The sequence below is a fragment of the Gossypium hirsutum genome, chromosome A12 (assembly GCF_007990345.1).
Source record: "Gossypium hirsutum isolate 1008001.06 chromosome A12, Gossypium_hirsutum_v2.1, whole genome shotgun sequence".
In the NCBI taxonomy this organism is placed as follows: domain Eukaryota; kingdom Viridiplantae; phylum Streptophyta; class Magnoliopsida; order Malvales; family Malvaceae; genus Gossypium; species Gossypium hirsutum.
The window spans coordinates 8,273,288-8,287,364 of record NC_053435.1 but is presented as its reverse complement, the minus strand read 5'-3'; the positions used below and the strand labels follow the sequence as shown (position 1 = coordinate 8,287,364).

Below are 14,077 nucleotides of genomic sequence, written 5' to 3'. Positions count from 1 at the left end.
TATGTATTATTAAATGTTTATATTATTTGATATAATACAATATCATATTTTTTTATTATTTTATCTTAAAATTAAAGTTTATCTATAATATATTATTATCACCCATTTCTAAATTGTATTTTAATTATATACACATATATCCAAATTACTCACTTTATTTTATTAAACCTTTTTATATTTTTTATATTATAAATTGTCCATGTATTAAATGCTATGTTCATGATTTTATAAAGTGTTGATTGCTTGATAATATATGTTACTATATTATTATTATTATTATTTTATATATTATTGTATTTGTTTGTCTTGTTTTGTTTTTATACAATCATACATCATGCATCATTTTCTCGTTTATTAATATGTTTAAATATATGTTGAATTACATGTTTATATATTTTATCTATTCTTCTTTAATATATGTTTTTTTTTATGTATATTTTACTTATTTAAAATTTGCCATATTTTATATTTCTTATATATATATATATTAATTAATTAATTAATGTATGACATTTATGTTATTGTTATTATGCTTTTATTTACCTATTTCTATAATATGTTATCTTGTATGTTATGTTTTATTATGTTAATGTGCTCTTTCATGCATCAGTTTTAAAAACGAGACTTTAAAGTTTTCAAAAATAAAAAGGCAATGCTAGGTGTTTGGAAGCTTCGAAAAAGTAGTGCCCTAACTTATTGGGTTGCAACTTTTCTCGTTGAGTTCGAATAGTCAAGTACCCTTTTAATTTTTTTAAGGTTTTCAAAATACGAGCAACTGTCTTGGAATTTCAAAGCGTTGTGTCCTAACTTATTGGATGTGGCATTTTGTCGTTTCGAGATAGGGATTTCAAAAAGGGGGGCTAACTTAGTGTCAATATTTTGATACGAGTGAATCTCAATTTTCAAAATCAAAATATTCTAAAGAGGATTGCATCTTAAAATTTTTGAATTTCCGACATTAAAGACACTTGATAATCAATTAGGTACCAATTTTTGGGCGTTACGAGGGTGCTAACCATTCCTCGTACGTAACCGGCTCCCGAACCCATTTTCTGATTTCGTAGACCAAAACTAATGATTTTAAAACAAAACATTTTATAAGGTGATCCAATCACACCTAAAAAGATTGGTGGCGACTCCCGTTTTCGTTTTTTAAAATCGATTCCCATTTTCCAAAACTCGATTTGAAAATGGTTTCGACAGCTTAGCGACTCCACTAGGGACTAATAAGAGAGTCAAGCCGTGTAATTGATTATCTCTTGTCTTAATGTCGGAAATTAAAAATTTTAAAATTTAATCTTCTTTGCATTACATGTGTTTTTGTTCTTGCATGTGTTGCTATATTCTAATACGCATTGCATTTGCATGACCGTTGTGGTCACACCCTTAAGTGAGAGTGAGAAGCTACGCCTTCGTGAGGTTTTCGCCTCCGTACAGGATAGTGGATCACTTTCGGGATACATCCGTACCTATGGTTTCGTGAGATTTTCATCTCCGTGTAGCCATAGGGAAATGTGTCCCCCTGAACTGAACTCGATTCAAATGAGCCTATAATGGGTGAGGATCGAGGAATCTGCTGGTTCAGGTACCTCAACTTTAGAACTAAACCACATATAGAAGGACCGTAAGAGCTCAACCTAGATAGAATTATACCGTAATTATTACCCTTGCAGGTTATCTTTGAGTTTATTGTTATCATGTGATACTAACTATCTCCTTTCTTTTGTTGCATATCATTTCGCATTTAAAAAGTATCGATTTTCGGTCAGTTTCTAAGTTAGAGAGTTTTATTATGGAGAACGGACTTCTTGATAGAGTGGAAGACAACGCTAATGTCCATATATGGTCAGAGCAAACTCAGTTAGTAAAGGAAAATAGTCTAGCCATGCGATATGTGTCAAAGCTGTTAGACTACATTCGTATCACACAGGATAATCAGCATGAGTTAAAGGAAATATGGGATCAATGGGGTAGCGAAGCCAAGCAGTTGTTCTGCAACAACCATGGGGACTTGCAGTACTTGCTTGACTTGGGAATAGACGAGAATTTGTTTTGGGCCATCACTCAGTATTTGAATCTTGTATACAGTTGCTTTAGATTTGGAAAAGCCTATACGGTACTCGTGGTGGATGAATATTCAATTTTGTGGCGTTGTCCTATGATTCAAGTTGATAAAGTTTACTCAAGGGCTAACTGTATTCCAACTTTTGTGAGGAAGTTGATGAATGTCATAGGGAGAGGGAGTGAGCTAAAATGGAAAGAGCAGGAGGGAAAAGGGGCAGTCTTGGAATTCCTGCCTCTTCCGCCACTAGTGCGTCTTAATGTTGTTTCCAATCAAAGCAGAATTGGATACGAAGAAGATTGTTCAACACTCTATGGCAAGGCGTGCTACAGGGCAAAAGGTAATGTACTCACCAATCATTTTAAGGTGAACAAGAAGAGTATGGGTGGACATTTCCACCATTACAACATTTCTCTTTCATAGGAAGATGGTCGATGGTAAGAGTGTTGGAAGAAAAGTGATTGACAGAATGCATAGACCTACAAAGGTGAGTTGGATGGAAAGAATTGTGCCTATGATGGTAAAAGGCTTATTTATTATAGAACCAAACAACAAGCATGAGTTCACTATGTTGCACTTATCAGAGATAATGGAAATGCAAGCCCTGATGATCTGTCAAAATGGACGCAAAAGAATGAGATTAAAGAAGTCCATATCATTTAAAAGACCTTTAAAGTAGAGATTAACTATACTGAGAAGATACTCATCTAAGCATTTCAAAATGCTTTGCGTGGACAGGAATCTGAAAGTTCTCAAGAAACCCTAAAGGTGTTGGATATCATTTTAAGGTAGCATGTTAAGCAGGAATGTCCACTTGTTTGCCAATCTTTCTTTCAAGATAATCAGAACAACTTCACAGACATTGGAAGAGGTGTCCATAGATGTAGGGATTATCTTATGGGTGAAGCCATAGCTCAAATTCGGGATGGTAGTAGATCATTTACGGACCATGAAGGTACAAGCTGATACATTGAGCACAGTCAGATCATTGTCAAGAGTTAGCTTTGTTGAGTTAAAACTTTGGGCCATGGGACGAAGGCGTATTTGTAATCCATTCATATGTAAAGATATTCTTTTTCTAAATAAAGTTTTCTAAATGAAATTAAGTTGAGATCGATACCTTTTTGCATTCATGCATTTGTATTACATCACATCGCATTATATGCATTTAAATTATAAAAAGACCATAATTAGTTAAAGTTATTAAAAAAGAAAGAAAAAGAGATAGAGAGAGAGAGAGAAGAGGGTCACGGCTAAGTGAAAAAGAGACGTTCCCTTACATATCCCTGACTTTTGTGTCAAGAAGGATAGCTTACCCGGAGAAGGGGGTGTTTGGAAATGAAAATAATCCCATCAATGTCATACATGAGGAAGGGACTGAACAAAGAAACCTTGAGGGCATTCGCCCTTACGAACCGGGAAGTTCTTTAAACAATTGGACTGCAGAAGAACTTCCTGTAATCTTTAGGAATTTTACGGAGTAATATTCAGAACACTCTTGTTGCTCTAAAGCCTAGGAGTAATGAGATTTCTTTTGAGAAGTGGGCTCATGTTCAGACATTTTTATTTTCAATAAAACATACTTTTATTATTTATCCGAGTAAATATTCTTTCATTCTGATTCTTTTGACCTTTGATATTCTTTATAAATTTTCATTTCATGTAAATAGTCATTTTTGAATTCATTTATTCCTTTTATATTCTTTTGTGTGCCTATCATAGATCCCTAGATATCAATGACACGAGCAACGATACTACAGATTCAGAGTTCCTTTTGAGTGCGATATGTGTTTAGAGGAATCTCAGTACTTTAAAGGTGACAGAAATTGTGACTTGTTTCTGAATTTGTTGAAAATGGTTTTTACCCCATGAAGTGGTGGTAAGAAATATAGCCTTAGAGGAAGGAAAGATTGCGAAGTTGGAATTAGCTGAGGAGACAAAACAAGACCTTGTTGAGACTATTATGGGAATTCAAAAATATGGTCCAAAGACGCATGCAGGAGGATTTGCAATTGCCAGGATAAACATGAGGTTTTGGGGCACTATTGGTCCACCATGGAAAGGGATCGCATCAGTTGTACAATGAATGCCAAATTTAAAGGAGTAAAGACTTATGGGGCATGTATATTATGGGCCCGAGCTCATCAAAAGTTTCAAGCTGACAATGACTCATCTTTGTAGACGTCAACTACTCCATTAAGAGGGGGAGATAGCTTCATATGCCAATATTACAAAGTCAAAAGTCATCTATTTCAAAAAAAAAAAGATTATATATAACTGCACAATGGCAAAAGTTTACAGTCTTTTCAAAGATAATGCGCCATACCACAGTACAACAAAGGTTGCCAAAAGAAAAGAAAAGGAAGAAAAAAAACAAATTACAAAAGATGACCGAGACTGGTAAAAATTGACATAAGAAACTACCGCCTAATCTCTATGCTTACGCCGGGGCAAACATCTTCAATTCCAGTTGTTTCAAAGGTTCCAACCATCATCCTTGGAATGGGTGCATTGTTTGGCTCTCCTGAACAGTCTGATGTGCCGTCAATAGCTGCGATGGTTAGCTCCAGGCGGTGGCCATTGATTTTCAGCTATGGGGCATCAGGCCGTACACAGTCTCTGAAGCTTAAAATGATAGATTCTTTCTTCAAAACCAGTTTCTAACAAAGTTGATGACGGTATCATGAAGGAAGCTCTCTTAGACTTCTATACAAGTTCAGAGAAGAGGAAACCTGATCAAATCATTATTTTCAGGGAGAGGGTTAGCGAGTCTCAATTCAATCAAGTTTTGATCAAGTTATTGAGGCTTGCAAGTTCCTTGGCGAGAAGTGGAACCCTAAAGATTGTGGTTATTATTGTACGAAAAACCATCATACCAAGTTTTTTTTTCAGCAGGGATCTCCTGACAATGTGCTACATGGTACTGTCATTGACAACAAAGTATGACATCCAAAGAACAATGATTTTTACATTGGTACCCATGCTGAAATGATTGGAATCACGAGGCAGACCCACTATCATGTTCTCTTAGACCAGGCGGGGTTTTCGGCTGATGATCTGCAAGAGTTTGTTCATTCTCTATCCTACATGTATCAAAGGAGCACTATAGCCATATCTGTTGTGCCTCCTATTTGCTACGCTCATTTGGTAGCTTCACAGTTTGGGGCAATTTATGAAGATTAGGGATGCTTCAGAAACATCATCGAGTCATGGTGGGATGTATGCTCCAGGAGTAATCTATGTACCTCAGCTTTCCAAGTTGAAGGATAAAGTCAACAATTTCATTCTTGTCTACTGAGAATCATTGAACCATCTTTTTGTAGGGTTTGACAAACAACAGCCAGGATGGCTGCTGGGGTAATCCCTTTCTCATGGGTTTATGAATCAAGATTTTTCCTCCAAGCTTTGATGGAGTCAAGAATTGAATACCTCTAGTAAACTTAACTTGAAAATATTCATCCTAAGCAAATGTACCAAGAATGGATGACACAAACTTATGACAAAGAAGGTTCGTCCAAAAGAATCTCATAAAGGAAACCTTGCAAAAAGATGCCGAATTGGGAAGGGCCATATGTTACGAAGAGGGCTTTCTCTAGAGGTGCATTGATTTTGACAAGAAATGGATAGGAAGAATTTATCTGATCCAGTGAATTCGAACTCAGTCAAAGAGTACTTTGTCTGAAGGAGAAGGGAAGCCAAGGTGAAAACCCGCAAAGGGCACTTTGGGACTTCTATTTCAAAAAAAAAGATAAAAAAAAGAAAAGAAAAAGAGAAAAAAGAAAAAAATGGAGAGGCTAAGGTGAAAACCCGCAAAGGGCGCCTTGAGACCAAAGGGGTTTTAAGTTGAAAACCCGAAAGGGCAGCTCAAATTTGAAAAGTCATGCAGTGACCTTGCTATACCGGATTCGACGAGAAGTGAAGTATGTTACATATCGAGGCATCAATGAATTACTTTGGATCTTTTAAACACATGTTGAACTCAAGAAAGTCTTCATGGAGCTGGTGTATAGACGCTCAAGCGGCGATATCTGAGGCATCTGATTTTTTGTCCTGTTTACTATCTTTGGATTCTCTTTCTTCTCAAAGATAGATTCCTAGATTAACCTTCTTTGTCTTTTTGATAAATCATTATCCTCAAGATCAATTTATTCGTCCCATTATTCATAAAGTGTGTTGCATAGAAATAATGATTGATGAACTAAATATCTTTACAAACGAAGTTTTGCATATTACTCTGGAAATTTCTAGATAATACAAGAAACTAAAACAAGACAATTGTTTAAAGAATTTCCATATTTGAGGGTCGGATGTACTCGGGGAAATTTCTTCTTCAGTCCAAAAGGTGGTTGGACATTTTGAATTGATCTTAAGAAAGGATCATTTCATAAACATCTCCAGCGGGTCACAACATTTGGAGAATGGCACAATAGGACTAAGTTGATTCAAAGCATACAAGCAAAGTATGATTGATACATCAAGAAGTATAAAGTTAAAACTTCGATGAGGGAATGAGTGATGACGCCCGAAATAAGGGTCATATTCATAACATTTTGCATTATAACATGTCTAATTAGGAGAATTTGACTCACTTCGATCATAGGCATGAACTCATACGCATTCTACAGGTTATGTCTTTTATGGGACAATGTAGATCAAAGAAACAAGATTTGGCATCCCTGTGTTTATAGGGAACAGATCGAAGATAGTAGATCTGACATTCCTACGCTCTCTGCGAAGCAGATTGAAGATTTCAGCATGGCATCCCTGTGTTTATAGGGAACAAGTTGAAGATAGCAGATTTGGCATCCCTGTGTTTATAGGGAACAGATCGAAGATAGCAGATCTAACCTTCAGATGTTTATACTAAAGCAGATCCAAGATGATTTGGCATTCTTGTGTTTACAAGGAACAAATCGAGGACATAGCAGATTTGACTCTCAGACGTTCTCAAAGATAGCAGATCTAACCTTCAGATGTTTATACTGAAGCAGATCCAAGATGATTTGGCATTCTTGTGTTTACAAGGAACAAATCGAGGACATAGCAGATTTGACTCTCAGACGTTCTCAAATATAGCAGATCTAACCTTCAGATATTTATACTGAAGCAGATCCAAGATGATTTGGTATTCTTGTGTTTACAAGGAACAAATCGAGGACATAGCAGATTTGACTCTCAGACGTTCTCAAATATAACAGATCTAACCTTCAGATGTTTATACTGAAGCAGATCCAAGATGATTTGGTATTCTTGTGTTTACAAGAAACAAATCGAGGACATAGCAGATTTGACTCTCAGACGTTCTCAAATATAGCAGATCTAACCTTTAGATGTTTATACTGAAGCAGATCCAAGATGGTTTGGCATCCTTGTGCTTACAAGGAACAAATCGAGGACATTGCAGATATGACTCTCAAATGTTCTCAAACAGACTCAAGATGGTTTGGCATCCTTGTGCTTACAAGGAACAAATCGAGGACATTGCAGATATGACTCTCAAATGTTCTCAAACAGACTCAAGATGGTTTGGCATCCTTGTGCTTACAAGGAACAAATCGAGGACCTTGCAGACATGACTCTCAAATGTTCTCAAACAGACTCAAGATGGTTTAGGCATCCTTGTGCTTACAAGGAACAAGTCGAGGACCTTGCAGATATGATTCTCAAATGTTCTCAAACAGACTCAAGATGATTTGACATCCTTACAAATCGAAGAAGCAGACTCAGTGTCTCTGCATTCGGCAGAAAACAGATCAAAGATATCAACATAGCATTCTTGAGGTCGTAGGGAGAAGGTAGAAGACCATTCGAGGAAAAGATCGCAAAGATTGGGCTAGGCCGGGCAAATTTGGTCCTTTATGGTCTTTGCTCAATTCCTATTACATAGCAATGAGCAAAGAGGGGCAGCTGTAGACACTCAATTTGCCCGGCCCATTTCAGTATTTAAAATAATAAACCCCAAAAAAAACGAAGTCCAAGTTCAGTCCAGAATTACAAATATAATTTGGCCCGATCGGAATGGCCCATTACTTGAAAAGATTTAAGGTCCATCTACAAGCTTGACTCATATGGAAATATAATCTTCAATGATATGTAATCTTAGATATGATACAATCTTAAATATGATTGCAATCTTAGATATGATACAATCTTAGATATGATTGTAATCTTAGATATGATACAATCTTAGATATGATTGCAATCTTAGATATGATATATAATCTTAGAAGATATAATTTTGTAATCTTGGAGATTTAATTTGTAGATATCCTTTGATCTTAACCGTTGATGTAATTGATCTGTACCGTTGGATTTGGGGAAGCTCAACTATAAATAGAGGCCTCTCCCTTTATTGTAAAACACTTGAGTTTTAGGAAGCAATAAAAATTCTTGAGAGCATTCACTCAAATTTCTCTCCCTCTTGCGTTCTTACTCTCTCTGGTTTGTTCTTATTTTATTCTTCGTCTATCTTAGTTTTTCAACCTTTTTTAATTTCACCCCTTTTTTATATACTTTTAAACTTATTTTTAATTTATTATATATATTATTTATTATATTATTTATATTTTCAAAATTTGTAAATTATTATTATATATTATATTTTAACTTATATATCTTATATATTTATTTATTTATATTATACATTATTTTAAAAACTTACATTTTTATATTATATATTATAAATTATTTCATTTATTATTATTTTTATATACTATCATATATTATCTATTTTAAAATTCACTATTAAATATTATATTTTTATGTATTATTAAATGTTTATATTATTTGATATAATACAATATCATATTTTTTTATTATTTTATCTTAAAATTAAAGTTTATCTATAATATATTATTATCACCCATTTCTAAATTGTATTTTAATTATATACACATATATCCAAATTACTCACTTTATTTTATTAAACCTTTTTATATTTTTTATATTATAAATTGTCCATGTATTAAATGTTATTTTCATGATTTTATAAAGTGTTGATTGCTTGATAATATATGTTACTATATTATTATTATTATTTTTATATATTATTGTATTTGTTTGTCTTGTTTTGTTTTTATACAATCATACATCATGCATCATTTTCTCGTTTATTAATATGTTTAAATATATGTTGAATTACATGTTTATATATTTTATCTATTCTTCTTTAATATATGTTGTTTTTTTATGTATATTTTACTTATTTAAAATTTTCCATATTTTATATTTCATATATATATATATATTAATTAATTAATGTATGACATTTATGTTATTGTTATTATGCTTTTATTTACCTATTTCTATAATATGTTATCTTGTATGTTATGTTTTATTATGTTAATGTGCTCCTTCATGCATCAGTTTTAAAAACGAGACTTCAAAGTTTTCAAAAATAAAAAGGCAATACTAGGTGTTTGGAAGCTTCGAAAAAGTAGTGGCCCAACTTATTGGGTTACAACTTTTCTCTTTGAGTTCAAATAGTCAAGAACCCTTTTAATTTTTTTAAGGTTTTCAAAATACGAGCAACTGTCTTGGAATTTCAAAGCGTTGTGTCCTAACATATTGGATGTGACATTTTATCATTTCGAGATAGGAATTTCAAAAAGGGGCTAACTTAGTGTCAATATTTTAATACGAGTGAATCTCAATTTTCAAAATCAAAATATTCTAAGGAGGATTGCATCTTAAAATTTTTGAATTTCTGACATTAAAGACACTTGATAATCAATTAGGTACCAATTTTTGAGCGTTACAAGGATGCTAACCCTTCCTCGTACGTAACCGGCTCTCGAACCTATTTTCTGATTTCATAGACCAAAACTAATGATTTTAAAACAAAGCATTTTATAAGGTGATCCAATCACACCTAAAAAGATTGGTGGTGACTCCCGTTTTTGTTTTTTAAAATCGATTCCCATTTTCCAAAACTCGATTTGAAAATGGTTTCGACAAAAGTATATAAAAAAAGTACCAAAAAAAGCCACAATTAATTTATATAGCTTGTTATGACCTGATTTTGTTTCTTTTCTATCAACTAAATATTTAATAAAATGATAATCTAATTTCTATATTCAATCTATTATTTCGATTTTTAGGATTCATTAACTCAAATACTACTTTCTGCACTTTAAATTTTATTATATTTACTACTAATATATAATAAAAGGCTGCATTCTGTAATAACCCTGTAAGTTAGAGAACCATCAGAACAAGAACAAAAATATATACTGCATAAAAGGCTGCATAAAAGGCTGAATCACTTCAGTAGATAAAGCATGCCTTTGAATATTTAGGATCCACTTCAATTGCCTTAGTAGCATCCTGTATGGCACTACCATACTCTTCCAATTTGGTGCGAGAGCAAGTGAGCGATTGGCCCAGTACACTGCATTCTGATTATTTAGCTCTATCGCCTACGTGTACAAGTCAATAGCCTGACCATATTTGTGTGCTGAATAAAAGAAAGAAGGTGAACGTTGTTATAAGAAAAGATGACAAACTCAAATTACCAAATGAGCACTCCTCCCATGAGTACAACAAAAGGATAAAGCTGACAAGAAAGAACAGAAAACACCGATTAATCATTTAAGCATACATGGAAGGAAGAAAGAAACACAATGAATTTACAGAATTACCATTGCTAATGCCAGTAACATGCTTCATTTTCTTGCCTTAACGATCTTATGGACATTGCTTATATTGCAATAGCAACCATACAAGCACATAAGAGAAGCTTATGCGGACACTAAAAGACAGCAGTACTATGAACAAAAAATAAATGCAGGATGGACTAAAACAAGGTGGTCTCATGCATAGAAACCCTGGCCTCTGCATTACACATGAAGCTATGAGTTGAAAACAAAAGGGGAATTGATAATAACAATGCAATTAGATCATTTAACTCAGCCTAATAATCCATAGCTCTAGTATAAGGCTACAAGCCAACAAGAAGCCAAAAATGAAAGCATGAGAAGCTTCAGCTCTCACATTGGACTACTAAAGTGGACAGTTTTCCACTAAAGGTCAAAGAATAAGTAATTCAAAGCACTAGCGTGAAACTACAAGAGTGCTAAATAGAAATTATAAGAAGCTTCAGCCATGAAAGCTGAAGTAAATTTTGACCATTTAGGATGCAGATAACCACTTACTTGCAAGCCACTGTAGGTAAAATAGCAATTGGTGTCAACAAATACACAGCAGCTTTATATGTTGGAAGTTCTGGAAAAAAAAAAGGTGAATAAGTAATAAAATAGTCAAAGAAAAATGGCAAAGCAACAAGAAATCCAATATAAGGTGCTAACCCTTTCTTAAACAAAGAACTTACCATTAACATAAGGTATCCAACTCAAGAAGGGTATCGATTGCTGAAATGGCTGAGCCCACCACTGGGCACCTTGAGGGGAAGCAATCATAAATAATAATAGAAGAAAAGAATTAAAAAGAAGTTTCAAATTTTTTATACGTGGAACACAAGTAATATAAAGGTTTAGTACAGACTGTCAAAGGCACCCCCATAACATCGAGTGAGGAAACATACCAACAATTGTTGTCATAAAGTGCAATCCATATATCAGCGCAAGACCCTCAGTCGGCCCATTGACAACAGGAAGGATAAGTGCATTGGTGAAATAGCTGCAGAAAATGACACAACAGAAGTATCAGCATTGGTAAAAGAACGTTCCACTGCATGCTACAAAAACCACATTATAAACTCCCTTCTAAAATTTTATGTAGAAAGGATGGAGACATTCAAGAGGAATACATATCAAACAGAATATTTAGAATACCTCAAATATACATCACGAAGTTATCACAAAATCCTTTCAAAAAATTACCTAACATTGAATAAAGTTTGATAATTGAAAACAAAATTTATAAACCCTCTATAGAATAAACCAAGTAATTTAAGAACTGCAAAGTGTATGGCAGGATTTCTTAGAAGGAATACAAAATACAAAACTAAATTACACTTTTGATAACTTACTGTTCCCATGTAGCTCCATAAAATGGTATAGATGAAATTACCCAAAACCAGAAACTGTCCCCTCTGCACATGGCAGTGCTCCCAAAAGCCATGGTTTCGAACTTAAAAAGAATCAATATTGTATAATGGCAGAATTTTATTAGACATTGTTATGTAATGAAACAAGTTAAATACATGCCGCACACGCAAGTGCATCACACCCTGCAATATTTCAAGACCACCAAAAATAATTACTCCATCAGAAAATTCTCTAATAAAAATAGCAAATGATGGAAAGAAGAGATTATAAAGTGAACTTACCATGGTCAAAAAGTTCTCCAAGTGGACTCGAGGAGTTTGTTTGTCTAGCTTGTTTCCCATCAACAGCATCAAAAGTCTAGCAGGTAATTACTAATATGTGAAAAAGATCCCATACTTTGAATACATTGCCAGAGAGAAAACATTCACGCTCATCCCCCTTCCCCAAAACACCAAGGAAATAAAGAAAGAATAAGGTGGAGGTATAAACCTGATACAAAAATAGAAGCAACCCGTGTGCAAAATGAACCCATCTTGGTGGAGGTGAATCCAAGCGAGGGGAATAAACCTGAAACAGTAATACAAATAAAAGAATTGAATGGAATGCTAACCATGCATTTTGTTTTTATTCAACAATTCTTCGACAGTCGAAAATTTGCGGGTGGGTTTGTCAATCTTTCATCGAAATGAGTGTGTGGAAGTGGGAATGCGAATGGGAACGAAGTAGCAAACAGTTAGTAGGGACTTGAGACAGCTAGGGTTCCTTCGATAAGAGCTTGGAGACGCTGCTGGAGAGTTTCTTCATTGAAAAGAGCAACGGAGGGGTGAGATTGGGGTGTTTTGGCGATACCGATTTTAGGGGGAAAAATTAGGGGTTTGGGTTAAATTTTGGGGATAAAATAGCGCCTATTTTTAGGTGAAATGATTTTTTTTTGCGTTTTTATAAAAACCGCCCCTATTGTTAACTTTTTGTGTGGCGTTAAAAACGCCATCAAAAATTATTTTATTTTAAATAAAATGACACCATTAAAAATTATTAGTTAAATGATTTTATAAAATATTTATTATTTTTATTTTTATAAATTGGTTTTTATAAATAAAAAAATTAAGTACTCTAAAAATAAATATCGTATATTTTAATAAGAAAACAAATAATTAAATGGCTGTAATTAATTATTAAGTTAGAATTATCCAATGTAAGCAATCAATCTCTCACATATCAAATTTCTATTAAAAATTGAGACGTTAATCATGATTTTATATTATTCTTTGAGGTTTAATTTCTCTTCTAGTTCTGTTTTTGGCGATAGAGTATTGTGGTGAAGAAGCAACTCTAATCTCAATTTTTGTTCTGGCTTGAGGAGTTGACTTTGTATTAATCTAATGCTCCACCTGCTTTTGATTTTCTTTATTGGAAGAGTCTTTAAGAGATAAGTTAGGTAGCATAGCAGTTTCATCAAAAACAACATCTCTGCTAATCACAACTTTTCTATTTTCAGGACACCATAACTTATACCCTTTTATACCAGCTTTATAACCAAGAAAACGCATTTAATGGATCTCGGTTCCAATTTTCCATTATCAACATAAGCATACGCAGGACACCCAAAAATCTTTAAATCAGAATAATTAGCAGGATTACTAGACCATACCTCTTGTGGAGTCTTTTTCTCAATGGTAACGGATAGAGATCGGTTGATCAAAAAACATGCAGTAGAGGCTGCTTCTGCCTAAAATGACTTCGGTAAGTTGGCATTTGACAACATACATCGAACCTTCTCCATGATTGTTCTGTTCATTCGTTCTGCAACGCCATTTTGCTGTGGAGTATGACAAATTGTCAAGTGTCTCATGATCCTTTCTGACTTGCACAATCTATTAAACTCATCAGAACATAAATCTAAGCCATTATCTGTGCGGAGGTATTTTATCTGTTTTTTTGTTTGTTTTTCAATCATAATTTTCCAAGACTAAAATGCGGAAAACACATCGCTTTTCAGCTTCAGGAA

General features: G+C 33.9%; 1 protein-coding gene across 4 annotated transcripts; it reads right to left on the bottom strand.

Moving 5' to 3' along the window:
* Nucleotides 1–10,167: 10,167 nt before the first annotated feature.
* LOC107928306 (choline/ethanolaminephosphotransferase 1) lies at nucleotides 10,168–12,978 on the bottom strand. 4 transcript variants are annotated; one of them, XM_041082617.1, is made up of 8 exons: nucleotides 12,559–12,978; nucleotides 12,351–12,426; nucleotides 12,051–12,251; nucleotides 11,604–11,698; nucleotides 11,391–11,459; nucleotides 11,215–11,284; nucleotides 10,702–10,765; nucleotides 10,168–10,616 (listed from the first exon to the last, which is right to left on the bottom strand). In XM_041082617.1, exons 3-7 carry the CDS (start codon nucleotides 12,140–12,142, stop codon nucleotides 10,726–10,728), a joined length of 366 nt encoding a protein of 121 aa, XP_040938551.1. In that variant the 5' UTR covers nucleotides 12,143–12,251; nucleotides 12,351–12,426; nucleotides 12,559–12,978; the 3' UTR covers nucleotides 10,168–10,616; nucleotides 10,702–10,725. The 4 variants fall into 4 exon arrangements, with proteins under 4 accessions (XP_040938551.1, XP_040938553.1, XP_040938554.1 ...); XM_041082619.1 differs by lacking the exon at nucleotides 10,702–10,765 and having other exon boundaries at nucleotides 10,168–10,517; nucleotides 12,559–12,977; XM_041082618.1 differs by having other exon boundaries at nucleotides 10,547–10,765.
* Between the last annotated feature and the right edge of the window lie 1,099 nt (nucleotides 12,979–14,077).